The sequence below is a fragment of the Tyto alba genome, unplaced genomic scaffold (assembly GCF_018691265.1).
Source record: "Tyto alba isolate M040663 unplaced genomic scaffold, T.alba_DEE_v4.0 Super-Scaffold_1000006, whole genome shotgun sequence".
Lineage (NCBI taxonomy): Eukaryota > Metazoa > Chordata > Aves > Strigiformes > Tytonidae > Tyto > Tyto alba.
The window spans coordinates 19,339,971-19,367,543 of NW_024881272.1; the positions used below are offsets into that span (position 1 = coordinate 19,339,971).

At 45.9% G+C, this 27,573-nt stretch overlaps 2 protein-coding genes and 1 long non-coding RNA gene across 4 annotated transcripts in view; 2 read left to right on the plus strand and 1 right to left on the minus strand.

The window, feature by feature from the left end:
* ZNHIT6 (zinc finger HIT-type containing 6) overlaps positions 1–1,077 on the plus strand; it is a 36,176-nt gene extending 35,099 nt beyond the window's left edge. The window contains exon 10 of the mRNA XM_042807368.1: positions 719–1,077. Within this exon, the coding sequence (XP_042663302.1) occupies positions 719–804 (86 nt within the window). The 3' untranslated portion in view covers positions 805–1,077. The remainder of the gene's footprint in view (positions 1–718) is intronic.
* An 8,061-nt stretch (positions 1,078–9,138) lies between these two features.
* CCN1 (cellular communication network factor 1) lies at positions 9,139–12,961 on the minus strand. Its single transcript, XM_042786347.1, has 5 exons — positions 12,840–12,961; positions 12,510–12,726; positions 11,832–12,179; positions 11,486–11,688; positions 9,139–11,380 (listed from the first exon to the last, which is right to left on the minus strand). Exons 1-5 carry the CDS (start codon positions 12,897–12,899, stop codon positions 11,081–11,083), a joined length of 1,128 nt encoding a protein of 375 aa, XP_042642281.1. The 5' UTR covers positions 12,900–12,961; the 3' UTR covers positions 9,139–11,080.
* A 1,326-nt stretch (positions 12,962–14,287) lies between these two features.
* LOC116963496 overlaps positions 14,288–27,573 on the plus strand; it is a 32,266-nt gene continuing 18,980 nt past the window's right edge. For both annotated transcript variants that reach the window (XR_004408204.2, XR_004408205.2), the window contains exons 1-3: positions 14,288–14,450; positions 16,532–16,705; positions 18,953–19,065. This is a non-coding gene — a long non-coding RNA (uncharacterized LOC116963496). The remainder of the gene's footprint in view (positions 14,451–16,531; positions 16,706–18,952; positions 19,066–27,573) is intronic.

A 27,573-nucleotide genomic window follows, 5' to 3' on the forward strand; every position in this document is an offset into this window, starting at 1 on the left:
CGACCAGTGCCATTTGGTGACCTCACCACAAGGTGCCTGGGGTCAGTGCTTGTTAAAGGAGTCTCAGAGTATGAGGCTGAAGATCAGTTTGGGAAGTGAGTGCTTCACCATATAATCTCAGCAGAACACAATGGCTGTGTCCTAAAGCCCAAGTCATTGTGCAGCTTTAACCTCATCAGCTTTAGCTCATGGATTCCCACAGAGTAACACCATATTTAGGATTCTGGAACACGTGGAAGGAGCACATAGTTGTATCATATTAATTTTCCATTTCCATTGAGAATTTCTCAGTAGTTGCCCATCTTAACTGAAATGCTGATAAAAGTGTAAATTATTTGTAATTCATTACAGTTGTGATATAGGTATGTGGCAACCCAGAACACACCGTTTAAAACAAATAAGCCAAAAGAACAGTTTTAAATTTTCGGTGGATGAAGAGGAATTGTTTTGTGTGGGATAAATACTCTGCTTACCTACTTGACTGGAAGACCAAGACTTAAAAACTAGAAGAAATTTTCAGCATTGTCTTGCTTTCTCCTTCAGCAACAAGGTCCTACCCAGGGCTTTATCCCATGTTATGAGACTTACGAAATAGCTGTCCTCAAGGAAAGTGTGATTAAAAGGAAAAGAAGATACAAAACTGCTTCTGTTTAATGAGCAAACAACATTGCTGAAACTAATTGCTTGTTTGTTTTTTGTTTGTGTCCTACACCCTCAGATGCCAGTGAACCTGCAGAGAACTCGGGCAGTGAAAGTTCATCCCTTTCATCTGTGGAAGAAGGGGAAATTCGGGACAGTTCATGACAGTTCTTTGAGAGAAGAGGGTGGAATGAGCATTTTCTATTTTTTTATTATTATTTAATTAAATCTTTATACAACTGAGCTCTCAGAGGTTTGGTTTGGCTTCCTTCATTAAAGGCAGCACATCCAAATTGCCAGCCTGTTTTTGGATTTAGTAATCCATATTTAGAGATGTAAATAAAGAGATGGAGAATTGCTGGTTCCAGAAAAAAAATATACTCTTGTTTAATTGTACCCTTTTGTCTATGTATCCTTAATAAATCAGAGTAACACAAATTTAAAGTTTCCTAGTTAGTTTCAACAACATATTTTTCCTTATACCCTAACAGCTCAGTGTCTGATTTCCAAGTTTCAATATCTGATGACATATTTGTATTTGTGTGTGGATTTGAGTCTTAATGCTTCAGCTTCCTAAAAACAAACCACTGGTGTTTCATTAGTTTAATTTTCTTTTAGAGTATTGCTTTGTCATGCAGAGCTACTGCAAATGATCTTACTTTACTTCTGACTTTAATCTTATGTGGTGACATTTTGGGTTCCTGGTGCAATACATTTTTTTTTTGTCTTACTTGATTGCATCTTGTTTAATGTTTTAAGGACAGGTCAAACCATGTTTTCAGAGTGGCATGTTGCTGGATGTTTAATCTTCTACCCATATCTTCTAAATTAGTATAGGTTTTAAAATCAGTAGAAATGGATACATAGAGTGTCACTAGTGTTAATATCTCAGATTTCTAAATAATACTTGTGTTATGCATCTCATATTGCTAGTTTACCTACTGAAGCCAGATATTATAAATAATTACTGGAATATCAACTAAATTTACCTACTTACAAACAAATAAACCTTTAAAATAAGTCCTGTACTGTATCATCTGCTGACAATAGAAATCTGTTGTTAACTTCTGAGAAGATTTCTAGATCCCAGAGTACTTAGCACTGTCTCTAAGCCCTCTGTGTCTGTGGGGTCTGTTGGAGGATGAGAACAGTGTACACTGTGAAGCAGGTGGGCCCCTCCGCACACTTGCACTGGGGGCTTCTCAGGAATCAGCGTAGGTGTTTGGGGTTAGTTCGCGAGGGTCTAGCTAAGTCAGCATTTGTAAAGTCTCAAGGACACGATCACTTTGTAAACAGCTCTGTGAGGTTGTTGCTGCCATCGTTGTTACCCCAGTCTGTCTCCTGCTTGGGACTAGCACCTTTGTGAGAAAAGTTGGTGTCGTGGGATGCACGCTAAACTGCCATGAAGGTGATTTTTCAATCCTGAGTGTTCTCCCTGCTAGTGCTGGCGTTACAGGTAGACAACAGAAAGTGGTGAAGGAACTTGTAGATGTAACGGGAGGCTGTGGCTGTGTGATGGGAGAGGGCTTGGGCTTCCAGACTCTCAGTCTAGGCTTCAGGGCATGGGGCTGTCAGTTCCTTACCAGTCATGCTGCAGGGATCTTTGAGATGTTTTAGAAGGGTTTTTTTTTGTCAGACCTTTGCAAACAAATTCTCATTAAAAAATTGTTCACCATGGCATCTAACTACCGAAGTTTGGAAAGAGCATCAGACCTTTGTAGTCACATACTACTTTTTCTCACAGTGGTGTCACATGTCCTTTCCCTTGTGTGTTTTGCAACCCCTGGTAAAACAGGGAAGTTTTTCTTCTTGCCTGGCAGTAGCCACCTGTGCTCTATTTTTTTTTTTAGTCATTGTTGGTTCTCTGCCCACCTCTTGTTTCAATGTTTGTTTTTTTAACCCTTTTTAAAGGACCAGGATTCCTAGCTATAGGTGCTGCTTTCATATTTTTTTCAGTTCAGTGAAAGTGAATAAGCTTTTCCTAATCAGTGATTACTGCACGCTGACTTGGTAGCCACAAATTACTTTAAACCAGTCTTGAACTCGTTCATAATAACACTGATAAAAGAGCAGAACAGCAAAACTGCCACAGTTCATTTGCCAGAAAATGTTTCATCTGGAGTAAAAGCGTGGCATTTCTGTTAAGATTCATAGCACCCAGTGGAAATGAGAGTGCTGCAAATATTAGTGTTGATCTGCATGTGTGTGTGATTTGTCTTTGGCTGAGGAATGCGGATTTGCAATTTGCATTACTTTCTTACACTCCTGGAGGTTTTCATTAATTGTATGAAGGGGTTTGTCTGCCTTTTATTTTTTCTTCTATAAATCTAGTTTAAGCTTCCTTGTGAGTCAAACACAACCATAATTTGTTTTTAAATGAAGACACTGTTAAATCTATCCTTCACATTTAAATTTTTTCCTACCTTAAAGAAGAATTTAAAAAGTCATTAAGGAGTATTCCTGTGGTGGTTACTAGAACTGAAATTTTCCAAGCGAAGCTGGGAATCATCTGCCAGGGTTCAATCAAATTGAGAGTAAAAGGCCTTGGTAGCATTTGCCATTCATTCCAGGTTACTATTTACCTATTTTTATTTAGTTTTGATAATGGTTACGCTAGTCTGAAGAGTCATGAGTCAAATGCAAGCCGAGATGAAATTCAAATATTTTTATCAGTTTTGCTAAACGTTTTCAATTTTTGTTAATAGAAATGAATCAAAATGATGGTCTCTGGCTAAAAGCACAGCCTTACTGATGACAGGTGACCTGTGCAGGTCATGCAACAGTGATAATTCATAATAATAATAAGGTTACTGATTTAATCAAAGTTTATGCACTCTTTGGCTGGGCAGATGGCTTTTAACACTTTCATAGGCAATTAGGGGAAGTTTTTAATTCCTTTCAATGTGACTTAACCCAGAACGAGCAGGTTGTAATAAAATAAAGAGAGAAAATGCATCTTTAAAAGCTGTATTTTTAAATTTCTCATCAAGCTTTAAGACATGGAGTTGAGGCTGCCTGGAAGCCTTCAGTTCTGTCCATTCAGAAAATGTACTGGTGTAGTAATTACACAAGGATCCCTACAGAACCCTGCGCAGATGATGTCTGTGAATGAAAACTCTGTGATGCCATTTTAATCTTCATCATTCAACACCAGCTTGTGTTGAGTGCTTGATTTTATGCCGACTACGCTTACTCATTTATTTTCCTCTCCTCTATAAACTACTTGTCACAGAAAGAACAAGCTATTTGTGTGTAGTGTTGTTATAGCACTTCTTTTAATGTTTAGACTTTTCAGGTTTCAAACCCTGAACCCTCACAGCATGCTTGAGCTGAAGGGCCATCAGCTTACAAAGCAAAGAGTAAAGGCTCTTGTCATGAATGAACACGCTACTTAAAAAAATTAAAAGCCTAATGAAGTCATCCCTTTCACAAGCCATAAAGGACAAAAATAGAGCATAGCTACGCGCATAGCAATAGCTGAGAGGTAGGATTGAGTCAGCCATATGAAAGAACTTGGTTCTTTTCCTTTTTTGTATACTTTGTGGAAGTATGAGGCATAAGTAATTGAGCTGTCATGGGTAAACAGTGTTATACCCCGTCAGTGCAACAACTAAGCTATGGAATGAACACATCTGAATTCTAGATTTTACTGTATTTATCTCTGCATTAGGAATTGTTGATCTGTAGAGAAAAAGAGGGTCATGCCACAAGATGTATGGTTGCGCAGGGACTGAGAGGCATGCCAGACCAATTTGTGTTCTTTCAGTCAAACCGTGCAGTTCTATTTTGCATTAGGAGTAAAACTGTTTACTGTGCAGAACATGCACTCTAGTCTAAGTAGATAAATTTCTAAGTTCCCATAATGCTGATAGCAAGTTCCACCTCTGTTGTGTATAAGCGTAGCTGTGATTCAGACTTTACCCTGCCAGATACAGCTGTTCTCTATTGACATCTGTAGGAACTGAGAATGTATAACACTTTGCAAGAGCAGGCTTTCAAAGAGTAAATATACAGCTGTGATGATGTAACTTCAGGCCATATTTGGTCACAAACACTTCATTTTGCTTTCTGAAGTCCCACGCTCTTTTCCTGAAAATATTTATTCTTCCTCCCTCCAAAGGAAAAAATATCTTGAATTTGTGTTTATGTTGTTGCTATGACATTAGTAAAACTGTATGCAGATGCAGGTTCTGTTAATAAGACAAAAAAAAATTGAACTGTGTACTTCAGTGAACAAAGATTACCCTGTGTTTGTATTAAAATGTTGCTATGGCAGTGCATATGGTTTTATTTGGTGGAAATTTGTGGTGAAATGGAAGGAAGTCACATGTATGCAAGACAAACAAGAAATGGCAGCAAAAACAACTTGAAAAAATGAAACTGAAAGGGAGATTGAAAATGACATGTAACACCAGGAAAAAACAAGGGCAGTTGTTTTGCTGCTTGTCTGTCTGTGACTTGATAACAGAAGTGTGTTCCCACTGTGTTCTGCTGGGTCTCGGTGACCCATCGGACAGGGACTTAGCTCTAATGATGCTTTTATTGCAAGAGCTTCTTTCCCTCATTGGCTCTGTGCATTGTAACATTTTTTTGTTTTGGAAGCAAAGTTCTGCTGGCTTGGCCAGGTTTCACCACTAACTTTTCCTGCTGAAAAGCATTTCTAAGCTATGTTACTGTAGTAGGCTTTTTGGCAGGAAAAAAAACAACAGTGATAAAATAGGGAAAGCCACTAGAGCCTTGCCTACCTTTGGGGCAAGGGGAAGTCTTTGTGGACTTACTGGTTCCTACTGGTGATAGAAACAGTGGATTTTTATTTCTTTTTTTAACTGGCACAGTAGTCCTCATATTTATCTAATTCTTTTGCACTAGGCTTCTTTTTGCATCAATACAGCTGTTTGTAGGGTTGCATGACAAATCAGAACGGGTTAAAAATAATATGCCAAAGCATCAGAGATAGAAATTAGAGGGGAGTGGTATTCTTGTTTTAGAGAACAAATTACCACACTGGAAGCTTGGATGGTTCCTGCATGATTCCAGCTGGTGGAGAAAGCAAAAGTGGTTTTAAAATCATATTGCCACTTTCTTGCTATCATCCCAGTTCTGCCCCAAGAAGGAAGAAGTGACTGTGAAAGTTGCTATTGCCTTTCCACTCCTTGCTGCCAGGTTTTCTACTGAATTGTAGCCCCAGAACTTGTTCGTTTTGACAAGAGTGCCAATAGGGAGTAGGGATACGCCCAAGGTGGGCAAAAATGAAGTTTGTGGATGAGGTATAGATATACTCAGGAAAAAGAGCAGACAGGGTGGGTGGTGTTAAAAGCTTGCCTGAGAAGTCCCCATCACTTTCATAGTCAAACCTTCAGTGGTATCTCTTTGTTGATCTTTTTTCCCAACCTCTACTTTCAGCTGTGCTCGGGCATCCATATTGGTTTTAAAGGGGGTGTTCCACTACAGCACGAGCATCTCCTTCTGTAGAGTAAAATATGTTTTCCTGTTTTAAGTTCTCCTTAATAGATTTACTGGTTTTACAGCCTTGACATCTTGATGTCTGATTTTGTCAGATTCATGAACTAATTAGGATCTAACCTGGTTGGTTTGAGACACTGAAGGAAATCAGTAGCTTCGGAGAAACTGGCGTGTTTGACTCAGACAATGTACTGGGATTCTTTTGATCTGGTGTTCAACCTATGTTCTCAAAATATTGCTGGACTACATTGTTGGCTGTTTAACTGATATTTATAATGGAGTCCCTTCATTCTTATTGAAACTGCATTCATCACAAGGTTAAGTTGTTAATGCGTGTGTTCTAGCTAGATTCCTATCTGGGCAAATCTATGCACCTTACCTTTAAACTTCTTCTGTCTAGTAAACAAAAACCTTACAAAATCTTGTGTAATCTTTTCTTCCTGGACGGTTGCTACATTCCATCCCATAATCAGTTATACTTCAAGACAGATGAAGTTGCTTATGTGAATGGTGCCCTGGGATCTTTCAGGATCTTCTCCAATATAAATTGTGTACGTAGGAGTCATAGCTCTAGTTTTTCTGGGGGGAAAAATTCATAGCATACTGGATACCATCTATTCAGTTTCTTGGTGTTTGGTCCTTACAGGATAATAGAGACAGATGCTTATTGTGTCATTTTGTTGGTTGAGATCTTTTTTTACAGGATTTAGATTTCCTAGACACCAGTTGTATGTTACTGCTTTCACCACGGCACCCCCACGTTTCTATGTGCTATTTTATATGTGGCTGTGTTACATGGTGAAAAAAAAATGTGAAGATGAAAACAGGGAGATACTGATACGAAAAAACAGTCTTAAGGCAGAGCAACTGTTAGAACTACACAGCCTTCCCTTGCAGTGTGCTAAGCACTCTGGGCACTGCATGGAAACAGTTCCACTGATTAAACAGTAGTAAACTAAAATGCACACGTGCATCAAACTGCTTTTCTGCAGGATCAGCTCGGAAGGGTGAGCACCTGGCACAGCAAGCCTCTGGTTTGACACATTTAACTGCTGCTGGGCAGGTAGATAGCTTTGACTTCCAACCCCAAAAAACTGCCCGGAGCAAACTTCCTTGTTTCAGTCCTCAAAATCTGTGGGGGATTCCTGCACCTTCAGCGGGCTGTGAGCACTGAAAATCCTCCTGCAGCAATCCCACTGATCCACAGTGCCTCTGCCCGTGCCTGTGCAGCTCACTGGCTTCCCACCAGTAGCAGGGAGATGGGCCTGATTCCCAGATGTCCACTGGAGGGTCAGGCAGCCACTGGGGATTACTTTTCTGTGAGCTCCGCAGTAACTTATAGAGAGAGTGTAGAGCTTCTCATGGCTCAGCTCAGCGAGGGTTAATTCATATCTTGGCTGCCCCGCTGTCAGTAAGATGTTGGCTTTTCCTCTATCGGCTGCTCATTCAGGAGAGTGAGCTAGCAGCATCCCATGAAAGAGGATTTAATGTAATCGTGGAAGTCTGTTTTTTCTGCATACTCCTGCTTTTATTTTGTTTCCTGTGATGCAGCACTGAAGGAAGCAGAAACTTAGTCTTCACTGAGTTGCCTTCATAAGTAGGGAAGATTGTATATGTAACCCTGATATTATAGTGGTTACCACCATCAAACCCTTGTAAATAAGTGGGTTGAATACAAGACTACACATTCCTTCCATCCTAAAGTGTAGTTTGACAAATGCTCCTTTTGGCGGCAGCACCAGATTCAGCAAAGTGCCCCGGGCCACCCCTCTCCCTCCTCGGGTGACCCCAGCACTTGCACCAGGGGGGCTGGCGTGGCAAATCAGAGCAGCTTAAAGATAAACACCCAAAGGACCAGGGGCAGACATGAGAGGGGAGAGGTGGGACGGCTGAAGCAGAGGAAACCCGTGCCCGCAGGCTTCAGCGGTGGTGCTGGCCCTTCTGTGGTGCCAGGGCTCCCCAGAGAAGCGCAGGGGTCTCCCAGGGTCTGTCCGCTCAGGGGAGCTCCATGCGGCATGGGTAGCTTTATTTTCAGGGTTTGAACTACTTGATAGCCTGGCATTGAAATGTGCTGAAAATTTACTGCTTCTTGTTGTGTACATTACTTATGATGTTCCTAACTCCTCATCTCTTAGTATTTGTCTTGAAGAAGGATATCAATATTTCAGTTTTTGGCCAAGAAATAAAATTACAGTTGTGCTCATTAACCTTACCTGTAAGCCCTGCCGACTGGACTAAAAGGAACCCATGCTTTCATCATTTATATTTTCATGCCTAGTATTTAGAGGGGGTTTCTGCTGGAACAAGAGAGGATATAAAGACTTCAAAGCAGGTGCAAAGATGATACACAAAAAAATGACACTGATTCCTTTTACAGTATTGGGAATTGTGGATTTTAGTAGATTTGCCATGTAATTGTGAGGTGTAGAAAGTGAAGAGAGGACTATATGAATGATGATCAGCTGGTATGAGACCCCAGCTCAGGAAGACTTGCAGTTAATTTTAGTGGGGTTCATTCCCTCTCTCTATAGCAGAATAATTTAATTTAGCATATTTTATGCTTATGTTTGCATGATCTGCTCCTGCAGCCCTTATTCTCCCACCAGTACATTTTTCGAGGCAGCAGGTTACTGAACCACCCCTTTACTTGATGAAACATGGAAAGCCCAAAGTGCAGGTTGTAAAATCCAGGGCCTGGGTAGAGCCACACTTCAGGCAGGAGTTAGGAGGGGCACTTTGGTTTGTGAATGGTGTGCATGTTACAGACATACAGTCTATGAACGTAGTGTAGTTGCATGTAGATGTAATTTTTTGGGGAACTGTTACTAATGCTGAAGATGAGTGTCATGCAAGTGTAAGTGACAGTGGGGATGGCGAGGAACACGCATGCAGCTGCTACGTGTCTGCAAGCAGGCTACTTCTTTCTCCCTCCATTCAGTAACCCAACATGTAAACTTGATGATTTCTCAGTAAGTGGCTGATGCAGTGAAGCGTTCAGTGCTAGATGGTAGTAGAAACCAAACAGAAGCACTTCGCTACGTTTTACACTTTTACTGTCAACAAATATTGTACAGACAAGTTTAGGTACAGCTGAGACTGGTGGCCAGGTGATGAATTCCAAAACAGCTCAAGTTTTGAATGCCTTCAGGGAGAGAACTTGACTGAGCAGAAGAGAGATGGCTGTAACTTCTCAGGCAAAGCATTAGCTGCCAGAGATGAGCTTCTGAGATATTTGGCCATTTATTTTATTGAAATATTTATGTCTAATAAAAAGTTGACTCTTAACCACTTCTGCATCAAACTACATGACACTGGATGACACCTCATTACAATTCTAAAACCTCAAAATCGGTCTGCTTTTTACAAGTAGCTTTCTCACTAAAGATTATAGGAGGATATTTTGCCAGAGAACTAACCAGTCACAAGGAAGACACAAAAAAAACCCAAAACCTAACCCTGTTGCAGCTTTCCTTTCAGTCTTAGCTGTAGCACATCCTTATGCTAACCAGAACAGTACAGATGTCTGATGCTTTCTCAGATCCTACTCTAGTTTATCTTTTTTAAAATGTCATATCCTTACCGCGTGCCAGCTAGCTGTCTTGCAACTCCCTTGGTTAGCCAAATGTCATCTGTGTCCCACAGCATAAAGTGTACTTACATATTTTAAAAGTGGGGAGGGGAGGAAAAGAGTAGCTGCTTTGCCTTTCACTCTATTGGAGAAGTACTTGAAATTCCTCACATTCTTCTCTTGTTAACAGTATGTTTACTTTTCATCACTGGGTTATTAGGATTAACAAAAGTCATTGCTTCAAGCTCATTTAATTTGAATTTAGTGAAAGCAAACTACCTCCTGCAGACTGTAGGAAACATTCTTCTGCCACAGAAATGTATTAATTTGCAAAAAGCAGCCACCAAAAAATGTGAGACCCAAGGACCACTTCCACCCCCATGGTCAACATCACTGTGCATGCACTGCATTCTAATGAAGTACCTTATGTTGCAAATTCCAGGACAGTTTGAATAATCTGACAGTCTAATTAACACTTCAGTCTCTCTATCAAACATTTGCTTTCAATGCCAAGACGCTTTTCCTGTATATACTTTCTAGAGCGTGGGGTTGCACACTGCATATACCACTTCAAAAACGTCATTTACCCAACACCTTAGACTCAGCTTTCTAGTGCATTGCTGCATCTGTAGTAGAGCTTGTTTTAATTTTCAGAGTGTCTAAGCTTTTCAGAATTCAAAGTTTTCACAGAACGCTCTTCCATGTGCTGTATTTAAGTCTGGTGCCTATCGGAATGCTCTACTAAGAGTAGCTAGGTAAATAGTTCTTTATTAAATGATTAATTCCATAAATAAATTCTTTTAATTCACTGAATATAAAATTAAAATCATTTACAACTTATTCCAGTATTACAGGGGCTGGAAGGGGTAAAAAAAAAAAAAAAAAAAAAAAAACAAAAACACACTCAAAAAAAAAAAGCTACAGTTTGATAAATAAAATACTCAGCTTTAAAACAACTGATTTCTGTTTGCCATTAAACTACAGTTGGTACATAATAGCTGCCACTGTGAACACCCCACAAGTGCCCACCTCAGGAAGGAATGTAACTTCCAACTTGGTTGGGAAAGGGTGGGAGAAGATGGAGGGAAGGGGAAAGAAAAAAAGCATAGTGTTAAATTGAACAAGATAGAAAAGGTTTTCATAACCAGAACGAAACATTTATCTTATCACTTACAAACAGAAAACAGTATATAATTAGATAAGGTGCTCCAAAAAGAAGCAGTGAAGTTGCTCCAGTACTATGAAGCTTTAAGTATGCTTAAATCTCTGTTGCATTAGTGTCCAGTTGCACAGTGCACTCTTGAAACATCTCAATGTTGCCCTCAAATGGACAAGGCACCATTTCCAAAGGTCCTTTCTCCATGGCTGGTTACTTCAAAATTCTGTTTAGCATCCCACCCCCAACACAGCTTAGTCCCTAAATTTGTGAATGTCATTGACTAATCTGTAGTAGGGATAAGCTTCATTCGCATGCGGACAGTTGTAGTTGCATCGGCAGGACTGGATCATCATGACGCTCTTGGTGAAGGTTTCCCCATCGTCGCAGCGGAACCGGATCTTGACAGTCCTGGTCTGTTGGGGCGTACAGCACCTGCCATCCACGCAGGAGCCACAGTACTTGGGGCGATATTTCTTCACGCTGGAGCATCCCGCATAAGTAAACTTCACTGGGGATGGGGACTTCTTAGTCTTGGTACACTTTTTTCCCTTCTGTAAAGGAGAGGTGATAATGTTATTAGCAGGAGATTCTTCTCCAGCCTTTATCCTCTACCCGAAGCAGTTTGGAAAGGAGTACCGATGGGAGTCTGTATTTACCTTTAGGGAGGCATAGCTAGGCTGGCCACATGGCCTCACTTCACATATCCTGGTCTCTTTGATGAGCTTGCAGTCAGGATTGTCGTTGGTAACCCTTGTGGAGATACCAGTTCCACACGTCTTTGAGCACTGGGACCAGGAGGTTGTTTGCACAATGCATTTGGGATTCTCAAAAGCTCGGCTTTGTGGCTCGGATCCAAAAACTGGAAGAAGAAAAGGAGGGCTTAGCTTAAACGTATCCTCTCACTGGGTTTCTTTCTTTCCACCCGGGACTAAGGACTCGTACAGCCATCCTCCCCCCTCCTTCCCTTAACTGCCACTGTCACAGAGATTAGCCTGTACTCACCGGGTAGCATTTTCAGGCCTCCTTTCACAATGGCAATTAGCTCATTGTTCCTGGTTAGTTCGCCCTCGGAATCATCCAGACCAAACTCTTTGCTGAAGAAGCCTTCCAGCTCATCCAGCGCATCCTTGCTTTCATCGCAGACCCACTCTTCGCAGCACTGACCGGGGACCTTGACCAGCCTGGGGCTGGGACAGCCCAGGTTAGGAAGGGAGAGCTCCTGCGGGCAGAGCGGGATGCAGCCCACAGCTCCATCTATGCACGTACACTGGTGTTTACAGTTCGGCTGGAAGCTTTCGCCGTTCTGGTAGATTTTGGAGTTATATTCACACGGTCTCCCCTCGGACTGAGCTGCAGAGATCAACAGAGAGGGAAAGGAGGGAAGTCAGCAGCGGGAATCGCTGGTTTAAGCCCAGGTATTTGCTGGTCTGCTAAATTCAATTTACAGCGGAGCTCCCTACAATGCCCTGGAGACGCGGGGCCCGAACAATAAGTTAGTCAGGAATCACTTTTCCTTATGTGCGTTTAGCGGAGCCCAGACATACTGAATCGCATTCCAGACTGCTGAAGTCATGGGCCTTTCTGCCAAGCTACCAACAACAAAGCATAACCATACATGGACTCAAAATTACTAAACTTCGGCGCTACGGGTTTTTCTCCGGGGGGCGGCGAGCCGCTTACCTCTGCAGATGCCCTTCAGCGCGGCGGGGCTGGCGCCGAAGTTGCACTCCAGCCCCTTGGTGTGGTCGCAGGGCTGCGCCCGGCTGCAGTCCTCGTTCAGCTGCTTGGCGCAGACCTTGCAGCAGCCGCAGCCGTCCGGCACCAGCCCCACGCCCGGGGCGCACTGCGGCACGGCCGCCGGGCACTGGCAGACGGCGGGGCAGGGCGAGCCCAGAGCCTGCGGAGCGGAGCGGAGGCCGGTGAGCGCCGGGAGCGGAGCGGAGCCACCCGCCCCCTTCCATCCCTGCCCTGCCCTCCCCGGGCCGGGCAGAGCAGAGCCGCGGCACTTACCAGGCGGGCCAGGCAGAGGAGAGCGGCCGCCAGGGCGGGGCGGGTGCCCGCGGAGCCCATGTCTAGCGCCGGTGGAGCGGGAGCGAGGGGACGGCGGCTGCAGCGGCGGGAGCGGGGCCGGCGCGGTCTGAGGCGGCGGCGGGCGCGACCGCCTTATATGGGGCGCGGGGCCGCCGCGTGCGCCGCGGCGCTGACGTCGCGCGTTCCGGGCCGCGGCCGCGTCCAGCGCTCGCGGCATCCCAGGAATGCGGCTGGCGCGCGCGGCGCGGCCGCCCCGCCCCGCCCCGTCTCCCGGCAGCGCGGGCGCTGGCGGCGGCCCTGCCCCGGGGGGTGCCCCCGCCCCCCCCCCCCCCCCCCCCCGCCCGCCCCGGCTCCGCGGCCGCTCTGCCCCCTTCGGCCTCTGCTCCGTCTCTCCCCGCACCGGCGGGGGTGGAATAAGGAGATGTTCGCGTTCGGGGCCGCGCCGGTGGGCGCCGGCCCCGGTCCCCCCGCGCTGCCGGCGGCGAGGGCGGCGCTGCGCGGGGCCCCCCTCCCCGCGGGGCCGACCGTGCGCGGAGCGCCGGCCGCACGGTGACCCGCGACCCTGCCGGTACCGCCGCTGCCGGCGGCCGCGCAGCCCGGCGGAGCCCGGCGCCCGGTTCCCGGGGCGGGAGCGAGAGCCCGGGCCCCGCAGGCAGCAGCCCTCTTTGCGCCTGTTTATCACCGGTTTTAGTGTCCCTCGCTCAAATTGGGTGTCCTCGAATAGTATTTCCTTGTTGAAGTTTAAGATTTGGGGTCGGGGAGGAGAGTTTAAGCTTCTGTTGCGGCCTCTTTTTTCTTTTCATGGCTCTAAGTATTTCCAGATGGGGATTTAGACCCCAGACGTAACAATATTTCCATATTTGGTATAGCAGTAGCCTGCATTTTTCACATTTTTCTGCTCTGTTATCCAACCACAAAGCATTCTTGACAGTTTCAGATGTTGTTAAATATAGACTCAACTTGTGTTCCCAGGGCAGGAAATTCTTTGGAATTCCTGTTTTTCACGCAATCTGTCTATCATGATTTAGGAGAATTGTGCTGGAGGAGCCAACTGGCGTTATACTGCAGTTTGCTTCCCTTCTTGAAAAAAGCCCAGCGGTTGAGTCTGCTACCCAGCGGCGTTACAATAAGTCCCCATTCCAGGGATTTTTCTTTGCAAATGAGATTATTGTTCCTAACACAAGTTTGGGTGGTTTGTTGGTTTTGGTTTTTTTGTTGGGATTTTTTTTTTTTTTTTTTTTTTTCGGTCGCCTTCAAGGGTGGAAGGTGGAGGAGCAAACTCAGGCGAAACTTCGCAAAAAAAAACCCCTCCAAAGCCCATGGAAAGCGGAGGAGGGAGGGGGCGAGGGAGACAGTGGAGAGGGAGGGGATGCGAGGAGGAGGGGGATGTGATTAACCTGTCTGCGTAGCATTTCCATACAGTAAGTGTCTGTGTGCGCCGCTCCTCAAGGACGGGCTTTTGGGGAGGGGAAGCAGCAGCAGCCCCGCTGCTCGGAGCAGCGAACCCAGACGTCCCGTCGCCTGCCCGGTGCCGCTGCCGCAAGGGTCACGGAGGGGACCGTCCCGCGGGGACTGTGCCGACGGCTCGGGGTAAGTGCAGCTCCTGGCGCTGCTCGCTCCGCGCAGGGGCCGCGGCCGCGCGTGGCTGCGCACCCCTGGCCGCGTGTGCGCGCGTCGTGGCGGTCTCCGTTTCGATACCCGCAGGAATAATAAGGCAAGCCTTGTTGGACCTTGCCGGAGCCGCAGAAAAGGGGGCTCGTTGTTGTCTTGGGAGCGCCGCTCCGGGACGCGGCTGCGGCCGGAGGAGCGCGGCGGGGGCCGGGCCCCGCCGGGGGGCGCGGGGGGCGCACAATGGGGCCCTGTCTGCGGCCAGGCCGGGCGGCAGCGGCCGCCTGAAGCCTCACGGCGGGCTATTCCAAAAACATACACCGTTTTGTTTCAACTCCTCCAGCGCGCATCTTTCTCCGAGCGGCTCCAGCCCCGGGGGACGGAGCGGGGCAGCCCGTTTTTGCCGACCCTCCCGCAGAAACCCCCGGGGGGGGGGAGCGGCACCCGAGGCGGGGCGGGGCGGGACGGGGCGGCCTCTCCCCGCGGGGGGGCTGCGTGTCCCCGGGGACGGAGGCGGGGGCGGTGCGATGGGTGTCCCCGTCGGAGGGGACACCGGTGCCGCTCCCGTGGCCCTGCCCCTGCGGGGATGTCCCCGTGGCCGTGGCCGTGCCCAGGCCGGGCCCGATGAAGGGTTCCCATTGTGGGGTTTCGCCCCCCCAATTGATTCTCTCCATGCTTTCCTTTTCGTTCAAGTAAATTAGGTCGACGTGGTTTTGTGGTTTGGGAGAGGTGATGGGATGAAAGCTCTGGGCCCTCTTTGCCCAGAACTTGCCCTTCAGAAGGCGGCAGTGGTTTTCTTCGTCACTTGTATGCCTCAAAATTTGACCAGAAAGGACAGTAGCTGAAAGGGAAATTCAGTCTTTAGTTACATGCAGTTATCTCATGAGACTGCCAACATATACCATTTAGTGCCATTTCTGATGACAGGAGGTATTTTATGTGTCCATTAAGAACTGAACAGAGACCACCGGTGAACTTAGATGGCTGCCAGTAATGGTAGTAACGACTTTCCATCCCTACTGATTTGGCTGAGCCCCAGCTGGTGAAGAGGAGGAGCAGGGCTCGGTCCCATTTCCAGACTCCAAGCTCTCCGGTACACCGGGCTTCCCTCGGTTTTATAGACGCATATTTTTTTCTGTGGTACTCGAGTTTTAAAACTTTAAAGTGGTTTTTAGATGAAGAATGTTGACTGGTACTTTTTTTCCCAGGACGAGTCTTTACACAGCAGCATTGTGATCAGGAGGAACAAGTTTGTGATTCAACACACTTTGCTTAATGAGAAATACAAAAACTTTTCAAAAATTTTGAAAAAGCAGAATAAGCTAGCACACCAATGCGTGGTTAAATTGGCCAGTTTTGCTTTTCAGGGATTTATGCAAACATTTGTTTATTTAATTATATCTAATTTAAGGACACGCACCAAACATTTTGCTCTGATCTGTGATTTTCACAACATTCAGCAAATGCCACAGGAAAAGTCAATGAATAGTGCCTTTTCTCACTTGATTTCGTGTCTTACCACACATTCACACAACGTTGGTGGGAAACTGTAACTGAACCTACATTTGCTCAAAAAAAGGTCACTTCAAAAGCTTTGCAGCACCTTTTAACAAACCTGTCCTGAATTTCAAGTAGTTGACAACACCTGAGATGGGTCGAGTTTCTTCAGAGTTCAGGTTGGACTGTGACCCTTTCCTAGGCTTTCCCTGCACGCATTTCCCTGTCACAACCCGTGACCCAGCGTTTACCTTCCAGGCTGTGCCTACATCTCCTGGATGTATGTAAGGAAACAGGAAAAGCTTTGGATTGTCTTCTGTTTTTAGATTTTGTTCAGTGTAACATACTGTTCTAGACCTTTGTCATCCTGAGTGAACTGGGAAATACTCCCTACTTCACGTCATGAAGTGTATTTTACTGGCTCCTCACTTTTTGTGCCGCAGGCAATTGCTGTTTGTCAGGTAAAGTCTGCTGGGAGCTTGGCTAATGCAAAGCAGAAATATGAAACAGTTGGCTTACGGAGCAGGTATTACCGATTTACTGAGTATATCCTGTCGTTTTCACAGGCCTGTGTCTCTCCGGGGAAAGGACTTTCCAGAGAAACAAATCGAGAAAAAATAACTGGTTTGTCTTCCTTCCACCCAGCGTCAGTTTTTGGTGGCCGTGCGTAGGGACTGCAGCGCGGCGTAAAGTGCTGTGTAGGATGGAGGCTGCTCTGGTTGCTGGTGCTCCCGCTGACAGTAAGTATCCAGCACCAAACCAGAGAACACCAGAGGTTCACAACCACGTGGATTCTAGAGAAAAATTAAATCCAGAGTCCAGGCCTGGATTAATCTCCTCTTCTTCATTCTCTTTTTCCTCTGCCCATCCTCTGCTGCCTGTTTCTCCTGTCTCTCTTTCTTCTCCTTTTCCCTGTTCCAGTCTTTCTTCCCTGTGGCCTTCCCTCTTCCAGTGTTTACCTACCTTGGGCTGGGCCTCTCCCGCAGCCCCTGCCAGGCCGCTGGTTCCTACTGCACTAAATCAGTGTTCCCGGAGTCAATGGCTCCTCTCAGTTACTCACAGGAGGTGCAAATCCAGTGGGGCAAATTAAGCATAGCAATGCACAGGCAGAGTGGCTGAGTAGCCAGAAGGCTTCAGCAGCTAAACTTCAAGTGGGTTCAGATTTTTCTTCTTGCTTTGATTTGCTCAGAGTATATGCTGAATTCTTCTGAGTATGGAATTTCCTATTTGTTTTCTTCCTCTTCCCTACTGCCTTCCCTTCAGTTATGCTTATGCCCGTCAGTTGTATAGTCTGTGCCTTGCTGTGGTTTCTAATATTTGAGGGGGGTTTTGCTTTGCAGCATTTTGCACTGAGAGACACTTTGCTTTGTAGGTATACTGCATTTTCCTCTGGCTGCTGTCAAGGTCTTGCAGAGGTTCCCGTTGTGTGAAAGTGGAAGAGGGACTTGTGAGCCTCCTAATCCCGCAGGGAAGCAGAGAAGGAAAATGTGATGGAGTATTCAGTTGTGCTCATTGCAGGTTCAGTGTGTGAACTGCATTGCTACACAGATACACCTTACACAGATATAAGGGAGGTAGCAGCATAACAGAGGCAAGAAGCATCCCTGCTGATCATCAGTGGGTTCCTGCTGACCAGCAGTATGTACTGCTTGGTTTTCTTACCCCAGGCTGGATGCAGAAATGCAAAGCAGTTACAGCCAGATCCTGCTTAGTTCCTCCTGCCCAGACAGAGACTCAAAATACCTTTGTCACCATCATTAATTTTATTTTAGTACCAGCCACTACCATTTCCTCAGTGAGGCAGATGGATTACTTAATATTTATTCACCTGCCCTCACGTGTGTATATTTCAACACTAGGCTATACTCAGAAGATGTAGCTTGCATCGATCACATCCCTATAGCTGAAGTTTGCAATGAAAAGACTATTAGGGGCTTTGGCAATCCACGCCACAAAAAAAAAAAAAAAAAAAAATTTAGAAAGTCCTATCTAGCACCCGGCTGCATGTGGATTCTTTATAGTCATGTCTATTGTTTTCAACCAATGTAGTGATGTAGCTTGCAAATAATAACAATATAGCCTGAAATCTTTATATATTCTAGAAAAAAAAATTTCACAGCTGTGTCTCGTGAGCTTGATGAAGGAGGCTGAGGCATCAGGAGCATAAACAAGTTCTTTCCCAGCATCAGCTGAAGTGAAGGTCCCAGACAGAGATCTCACCCCAGAGACATAATCATCCCAGATGACCTCAGCAGAAACTTCTTAACTTTAAACTTTGGTTGTCAGAGTGCAGGATTTCCCAGTGGAGCAATGCATGCAAACTGACATCCATTAAGACAAAATGAGCAAGCTCAAAAGAAAATTGCTCATGATTGCAAGGACTTGGTAGAGGTAGCTGAACCTGATTGCAGTCAATTGAGTTGCACCCGAGAAATCCTTGATCAAAGCAGACTTCCAGGCTGTGGTCCATAATGGTTGTCAGCTGCTGTCTGCCTCAGTCTGCAGCTTAACTGCACCTCAGAGACAACTGCCTCCTGCTTTTATCTGTGGTGTGGAACGTGTACCCCAGAATATGCTCTCTTTGGTATGTTCAGGTTTGCTTGTTTGTTTTATTTTTCTACATTTGAAATACGTAGCAAACTCTTGTTACCCCAAAGGTGTTTTGTTTTGTTATAAGCTGTGTTTCCTTAAGGCCAGTGTGTGTCAGAGCTGCAGGAACTGTCTACCCTCCTTCTGATGCTTTCCCTCCCTCCCTGCTGCTCATGACCTGATGGAACCGTTTCTTGTCACTGATACGCAGACATTCAAAGGATTTGCCTAGCCTTTGATTTTAAGAACACGTTTTTGTAGCTATTTTCTTTTTTTTTAAAAAATAGTATTGATTAATATTGTTTTTTTCTTGCATGTAAATAGGAGGGGAAGCCTGATCTGGCAGGATGCTGAATGTGCTCTTGCTACACAGTGAATTCTGTCACTTTGCTTTCCAGGCTAGCTGCTGGAAATGTCACAGGATTAATTTCAGAATCCTCTGAGGTGCCTGTTGGCTTTGTCCAGAATCATTACTCATTCTCTGCTACGTACACAAGCCTATTAAAACACGGTGAGACCTTAGTTGTGTTTGCTGCGTTACTGTTCATTTCCATTCTGTTCCATCTGGGCTCCTACCCTTTGCCTACCGATACATTACATGAGCACTTTGCAGCAGCAGCTAGCTGTGTTCTTCTGTTGTATGTGCTTATTTTATGGCATACACGAGCTAACCGAGGCAAAGAAGCCATCCACGACCTCCTTTAGGGCTACTCTGCTGCTGGAGATCAGCTACTTGCATGGTTCTCTGGCTTGTGCCCCTTGCTTCTAGTCTGTGATAGTGTAGTGAAAAAATCAATAACAGACAAATAAGTAGACACGATGTCATCGTTACAGATAGGGAGGACTTGCAGGCAGCCAACGGATCATGTATGTGCTTTAAGAATGTTTGCGGAGACAGCGTTATGATCCAAGAATGTGCAAATTGCTGCCCATCCCAGAGTTGCGTGCCTGCGATTAGGGAGAAGTGCTAAACCCTCTCTAGACTTGATTAGCATCCAAATCTGAAAGATGCATCTTGCTCTGTGGAGCTGCTTGGGGGGCATTTTTCTAGGGGCGCGAAGAAGAAACGTATGTGAATGGAATCTCTTCCTCACCTTATCTCTGCTGGGGACTGAACTCAACCAGGAGGGAGCTGCTTTGCAAAGGGGTCCCCGCGTGGGCTTGGCCCGGCGGCTTGCGCAGACCCCGGCAGAAGGACACCCCTGAGTCAGGCAGGAAGGCTGCCGCCCGCCCGCTGTTTTCCCAGGGACTATGTCCTCAGGAAGCACAAGGTTAGCAGGGGCTATCAGCAGACTACTTTGGTGCGGAGACTTTTTTACGACTGCATTAACGTCTCTTTTCCTGTTGTTGTACAGAAATTATGATTCTTGCTGTCAGTGTTGAGATGAAAGCGGGAGCTCTTTCACATGGAGCAAGCATTAAAAGCTAGCTGTTTTGTTAATCGTAAAAGAAAATTAGTGCTGGCTGGCAGCTATCTACTTTCAGAGACATTTGCTTTTGTGTTGTTACTCTTTTAACTCTGCACTCGTCTGTATCCTTTCATACACAGCTACCTATTTGTCACTCTCCTCTCTTGCTGCCTAGCTTGGGGTCTGTTTCTGAAGCTCCCCACAAGCTCAACTTTCAGACTTAACAGGAGAACTGGGGATCAGAGCAGAAAAATGGGAGATAGGATGGGTCTTTCAGGTGGGCAGTGTGCAATAACATGATAATGTTTGTAACCGGTTTTGAGAAGAGAGGCTCTGGTTTCAAGGAGTGGGCTTTTTCAGGATGTACCCATACAGTGTTTAACAGTGCCATGTCAAAATAAAAATCATTGACTAAAAGTGCGCCTTACTTGTGCTGCTAAAAACACTTCTAGATTATACATGCTGAAAACAGTAAATATTTAATGTACAGGTTTACTTTTCCTGGTTTATAGAGAGCCCAGTGGGCCTGACAGAGCAGCTAGACAGATGTGTTTATAGCAAGCTCCCCAGGCGGGTACAATGCTGCAGTGTTTGGCCTGCGAGCACCACAGGGGCATGCTTAAAAAAATAAAAGTGTTCCATTTACACTGGGGGAAAAAAATCCTGAGAATGTTTCTATTAATATTAGCTCGCGTAAAACCCCAAATTCTACATTTCAGGTCTTACACGTTTTGAAAATAGAGGACTAGATGGTGGTTGGTGAGGATGTGGGGTAAGAAGTGTTTCCTCACTTACACAGCCAGTGAAAGGGACGGTCAAGGTGGCAGTTCTTGCAGGAGAATAAGGTTGTTGCTGATGAAGGTTGGGTGTGAAATTAAGAGTTCGGGAGAGAGCAGAGAGGGGCAGCAAACCCTGCGCACGGGGAAGTGTGGGTAAGTGGGTCCACAGGCCAGGGTGCGGTGCCTGTGGTTTGCCATGGACTAGGAGCTGGGGCTCAGGACCGTGGCTGAGAACCTATCAGCAGGCATGTTCCTAAGAGGTGAGAGGGACCAGAGGCTGTGGAGAAAGCAAAATGCACAGAGCCCTCCCCTCGTGACAGGATGCACACACCTCCCACACCTATGAGATGCTGAGGGGGACGGTGGGAAATCCACATTTGGGGAGATTTTTCACACGTCCACTTTGATCTTGGCTGAGGTCTTATCTGAGCACTGGCTTCTGATCTCAACTGTACTGATGTTAAAGCCGATTTGTCTGGTCAAAATTAATGGACTTAATTAATTAGCATTCAGTAATTAACTGAAACAACTGACATTTGAGTTGTTGGAGAGCTCCCAAAGAATGGGTAGCTGCATCTGCCTCTCTGATTTCCTCAGAAGTTATCCTTGGCTGAGAAGTGAGTTTATTTTGATAATCTGATTAAACAGCTGGCAGCTTTTTAACTCTTTAAGAAAAAAGATTAACATTTAAAAAGGAATTCTTGGGCTGACTAACTTCACGGGAAAATTTTCTGTTGAAGAAAAGTAGAGTTAGGAAGTAGAAGTCTGTATTAAGGCTGACTAAGCACTCCTATGATTAAATATAGCCATATATATATATAAAAAATTTAATAGTCATCTCTTTGTGTGAATAAAGCTAGGAGTCCTGGTGAGGTTGTTTTGCTTTCCCACCAGCTTCACCTGCAGAGGATGTCTTTACCTGACTGCAGGTGACCTGCCATCCTGGTGACAGAAGGGGATGGGGCCATCCGATCAGTACCTGCTCAGCTCAGGACAGCACTATCCTGGTAAAAGCAGCTCAGCACCTCTCCTTACTGGGGCCTTCCAGCACAGGGGCACTGGGCTGCCTTTGCCATTGAGCCCATGCTTCAGCTTCCTTGTCTGCAAGCTCCTCTTCTGACCAGTACAGTGCATAGGCCACCCCGCTGCACCTGGGAGCAGCACGAAAGGAGGGGGGTGAGAGAAGGGGGCTCCTGTTCCAAGAGCTGGTATTGCCACAACAGCACTAGGGGCCATTGCACATCCAGAAGTGGCAGAATAATGCAAGTCTGTCTCTGCAAGCTGAACTACAGGCCATGTTTCAATACGGCCCGCTCGTGCCTCTTTACTGTGCATCAGCTGTGAGCACCGATTCAAGCAAACCCAGCCTTCTTAGGCCCAAACTGAGATTCATTGATTGCAGCAGCAGCGCTGGCCTGAGGCACCCTGCTCCGCCGGCGCTGCTCCCCGGCGCCCCGTGCCCCTGCGTTTATGGCCTCCCCCTTGCTGTTAGTGGCACACAGGTCTGCAGTAAAACAAAGACTCCAGCTCGGGTCTCCCAGGGGTAGCAAGCCAGCACATTAACCCACTGTGTGACCTGGCAAGGACTTGTGACTCTGGATTTTATGGCAGGATTCCCTTGCCCAAGTATCACGTGTTTAGGAGGCTACACAGTCGATGCACAGTCACCTCCTGAAGGGCAGCTGGCATGATGACAGTAGACTTAAAAAATGAATGAATTGTCAGCTTCAGTCTGGATGTCACCATCATTTTAATGCTAATGGACTTTTTCCTCAGCCAGCCTCCTGTCTGAATGGGGAGCACAGAAACATCCCAATATTTATGGGATTTTAACTAGATTAGTTACAAACCTATAAAGCAAAGAAAGAGACAGTTCATCCAGTATTGGGGAGGGGAGTGTTAAAAATGCCACCTCAGATAAAATATTATGGGAGTTGAGTAACTGTAAATAAGAACCTTGCCTATGAAATAGCTTCTTATGTGAGCTTGGGATGAGGGCCAAGAGAACGTCTAGAGCTTGGGGAAATTTATTAGCCCAGATCAACAGGACTTCTGCGACTCAGGAGATGGGGTGGCAAAGAATTTGCCTGTTGGAGTCTGTACTTCCTCCATTCATGCCTGCAGCAGGAATGTCACTTATAAAACTTTCGAGATGGTTCATCTGCATTTTTTTAATTTTCTTGGTTCTCATTAGCAGCTGCAGTTCTGTTCTGGGACTTGGGAGAGCTTGGTTCAAGTTTTGGGTTTCCACAGCCTGCCAGTACACTCTTGGACAGATCATTCATCTCCCTGTGCTTCAATGTCCATCTGTAGAGAGGAGATAAACATTATTTCCTGACTCACGGGGATGTCAGGAAGGTGTGCTAAGGACTAGAAGGCATTCAGATACTTGAAGCATGAGTGAGAGTACTACGGGTTCTTACAAATGACAAGAGTGTGCGCAGAGCAGCTACAATGCACAAATTGACCCCTTGCAGAGGGAGGAATGTCATTTTGGTGGGGGGCAATGGATCTTCCCTTTGATCCCAGTCATTTTAGTCACTGCCGTGATTCTCCCAACTTGGGACACCTTTATTTTATGCCCTCTGCCAGCTCAAGCTGGCTGTCCTGATAGGGTCATTGGTGTTTTGATGATGTTAGGGTCATCCTGGCTATGCATTCACTTTTGAAAAGGGCACATGCACGTCAGTAGTGCGTAACTTGGGAACCCACTGCCTTTTTTCCCCATTTTTCATCTCTCATTCCCATTCGCACCATTCTGCTGTTCCTTCTGCTATTCCTTCCCTGTATTCAGCTTTCTGTCTGGGTTCTTCTAGCACGTCTCCCCTCTGCCTTCAGTTCAGTATTTCTGCCTCCACCTCTATCCTCACTCTCACATTTTGTCCGTGTTTTATTTTTCTTATCTTGTTTTTGGAACCCGTCCTTAGCCTCTCCTATGTATTTCCCTTTTCCTCCCTCTAGTTCCAAGAGCTTTTCAGTAAACAGCATCCCTCTCCTATTCTGACTCATTGCCCACTGACAGTGGAAACATTTTATCATGAAAGTGATGCAAAGATCGCCCAGTTTAGAGTGCGGGGTAGGTTAGGATGACCTTGCTCTGCCTGTCAAGTGAAGAGCCACAGGGTCTAATTCCTCAGCCAATGTTTATTTGCCATTTATCTCACATTCAGTTAGTTATTCTTCATTCCTGCCCCAGTGGAAGTGCCTGTGTGTGCTGGGGGGATGCAGTATCGTGCCCTGTATCATTCTGTTCCCATGTGATGGCAGCGAATACCTCGGTGGCTGTTGGTAATGTACTTAGCCGAAGTGTGGGAAAACTCTCAGACTTGAACTCCACTTTGTATTTCCATGCCATATGAAACTCATTGAATGTTTGTCCTTCCCTTCACGTGGCTGCTGCCTGCTCTTGTATTGCATTGACAGATGTGAAATCTATTTGGTCCCCTTTTTAATACGCTGCTTACAGTATAAATACAAAAGCAGACAGTGCTTCTGAAGAGAAATAAATGTAATTGTGGTGGTGGTTGTTCTTATAAATAGTGCAAAGGATTTAGAAGCTATTTAGTCTTTCAGGCAGGAATCAGAAGTGTTCTGTGTAATATAATCTTAAGGCTCTCGTGTTTAGCTATCAAAGTCTTCCCAGTTGTGATTGGCCCAGTTCACTCATTACTGTTTGGCTTCAGTGCAGAATGAGGATGCTCTGCTCTTCACAGGAGTGAGGCTTAGCCTCCAAAAATGTGGTGTGCTGGATCATATTCCTGACCCGTACATGCATATAGCGCTGTTATTCATGTAAATAAGGTATTTGCATGTGCGACTGGTCCGTTTGCATAAAGAATCGTGGTATTTCCACATAGGAATTTTTGAGGTTGGTTCCTAAAATCAGTGCTGCATTTTTCCTCTGCTGGAGTGAAATGCAAATATTTATTTATTGACAGAGCTGGAGCTGATCGTTTTCCCTGTCCAGGTCTGAGCTGTCTGTTCCATCAGATGAAAACAAGTAGTATTCTGATTTCTTTTTAAAATGCATTTGTTCATAACATAACAATTAGTGCCTACTGTCTGCCAGCCCTGGTAGAGTGAGATATATAGATATAGATAGATAGATAGATAGATAGATATGTATAATTTTATATATATAAATACATGTATATTTGTGTGTGTATGTATGTGTATGTATATCAAAAGGGGCTGAACGCCCAGAAATTCTCTTGGCAGCCCTGCTGTCTGGTTAGAAAAGGAAGTGAGCTACAAAATTTGAACATTCAGTTCTGAGACTTGAAAGCTTTCTGGATTTTATTACTGACTCAACAGGGTTTTCATTATGTATGTGGCCAAGAGGAGAGGTTTACGCAAGAGGAACATATTGTAATTGAATATGTTTGTAATTTTACACATTGTTAAATAATTGAGATAACTAGATGTCTCCTAAATTGACAAAATAAATTATGCGTTAGCAGCAGTGTCACTGTGGCACGGACAAGTCAATACAAAAGAGTGGCCAGCCCCCGTCCAAGAGATGATCTCCAGTGCACAGGGGTCCTGATCCAGACGCTGAGTGACATTTTGCTGTTGATGTGAATGGGAGCCATCTTTCCCTCAGCATATCTGGAATCCTCTAGCTGCCTGTCAGTCTCTTCGACTCCAGATGATAGCATCTTCAGCTTGCCTTTTTTTTTTTTTTCCTCTTTGCTTTTTAGTAACCCAGTGCTATTTAAACAGAACTTTGAGGCTAAATTTCTTCTGCTCTCATTTTCATGTTAGTTTTAGGAAGGAAAATATTTTGAGAAGCAGATTATCATGCAAAGAGAGAAGGTGTGGGATGCATGGACTAAGCTGTAAATACAGACTGAGGCTGTGTCCCGCTGTCCTGGTCCCCTCCTGCAGCAGGGGATGTGCTGTGGGATCACACCCTGTGCCGGTCAGCTCTGCCACAAACCAGCTTGACAGCAAAGTGAATTCCTGTCCTGCAGACAACACACTCACAGCTAATTTTGCACTTGTTCATGTGATGGGTATTTATTCTTCATTGTCTTAAAAAGGTATTTATTTTTAAACCTCTCTGGTCTCTGGTGCCATGCAGTCTTAGTGCATGTGTTCTCATGAAACTACTGTCAGCAGGAATTGCTATCTGTATGCGCCTTTGCATTTTACACATGGGAAGACAGGGCACAGGGAAAATGTAAGGTCACTGGATAATTCAGGCTGGAATTCAGAACGCAGTCTGAACCCCTCTTGCTCCCATTTATGCCCATCGTCTCTCCTGTGCGCACCGCCGTGAGCAGCCTGGCTCTGCCTTTGAGGTAACTGCCCCGGCGGTGCCGGGGGCTGCTCTTGGGCCCCCCGGAGCCTCCCCTTCTCCAGGGCAACCAACCCCCCCTCCTTCAGCCCTGCAGGCTGATGGCATCTTCACTGCTGGCTCCCGCTCAGTGTGCACATGGGAAGCCCACGTCTTCCTCACTCCTCACCCCCCTTGCAGCCACTGAGAGTAGGAGGGGAATCGCTGGTTTCCTTTAACGGGCACTGTGATGGTGTGCTCAGAGCTGTGCCGTGGTCCTGCCGCTGCCCGCAACAGCAAACTCCGTGGTCACTAGAATGGACTTGCCTTCATTTTTGGTCTTTTTAAAAATGAAATATCTTTAGGGCATATGATACGTCCAACATTGTAAGACAATCTGGGTAGCCTCTCAGTTTTGCCTTTGATTTGTTCCATTTGTTCTGTCGTGTATCTTCATGAAGCAGCATCAACTCTTACTGCTCCTGCAAAAGATACACGTGAAATGGTGTTTGTCACCGCAACAGCCGATCTGTGGCACTGAACCACAGATCGCCACTGAACACACTGAAAGTTCAAAAGTGTTTTCTTGCTGGTGCTACATAATTAGTCTCACTGAGGGTAAACGCATATGCAAAATAGATCCAGTTTTAATGTAGGAGATGCAACGTGTGCTTGCCCAGCTGTGGGTACCAAACAGCGGAGTTTACTGCTTTTTTCCACTCACCCCTCTGTTGCCATGCCAGGTGGCCAGTGGCAGGGCTGATGCTCACTGATTCTCCTGCCCACGGCAGGAGGTGGGAGGGCTGGGACTGCTCTGCTGGGCTTGCTGGGGACACAGCGGAAGGCCCAGGAATGTGACTTTGCTGATGCCTGAGAAGGTAACTGGGAGCCCCCATCACAGCTCCCTCATTCCTTTCCTCCCTGTCCTTGGCACCCAAAGATGTGCAGTACATGCCCAGTGCCTCCTGGCCTTAAGAAAGTTAATCTGTGGCTGCTAGACTGGAGACTGCAGGCTGCTCCTGCTTTATAGTATAATGTTTTTGTGATGTTATGCTGTCTTTCTTATTAAATGCAATTATTTTAGTCACTTTTGTCTGCTAGTTATCCCTCTATTTTTCAGTCCATTGGTGCAATTTCAGCCAACCATGAAAAGAAGGTATTTGTCTCTGAGAGATTAAGCCAGAGGCAGAGCACAGGAAGGCGAGCAGCCGGGGGGAGGAAGGATACCCTGCTGATACCGTGTGAGAGCCGTGGGTCTGAGCACAGCTCCAGTTAGAGGCTGGAGGAAGAATCCATGGTGGGGAGGAAGAGGGAGAGGCTGTGAACACCCTGACCACAGAAAGTGCCTCCTTGGCGCTCATATGGTCTTCAGGCACCGGAAAGTCCAACCGCAAGACACAAATCCATAGGAAATGAGGTCTCATTAGTTCCACTGCCCACAACTTGCTCATGGCTCCACCAGCACTTCCAAGCGTTCAGTTTGGTCGTAGGGCTACTGGAAACTGGGCAGATGTCTTCCCTGAGTCACCCTGCCTTTCCACATCGCCAAGGTT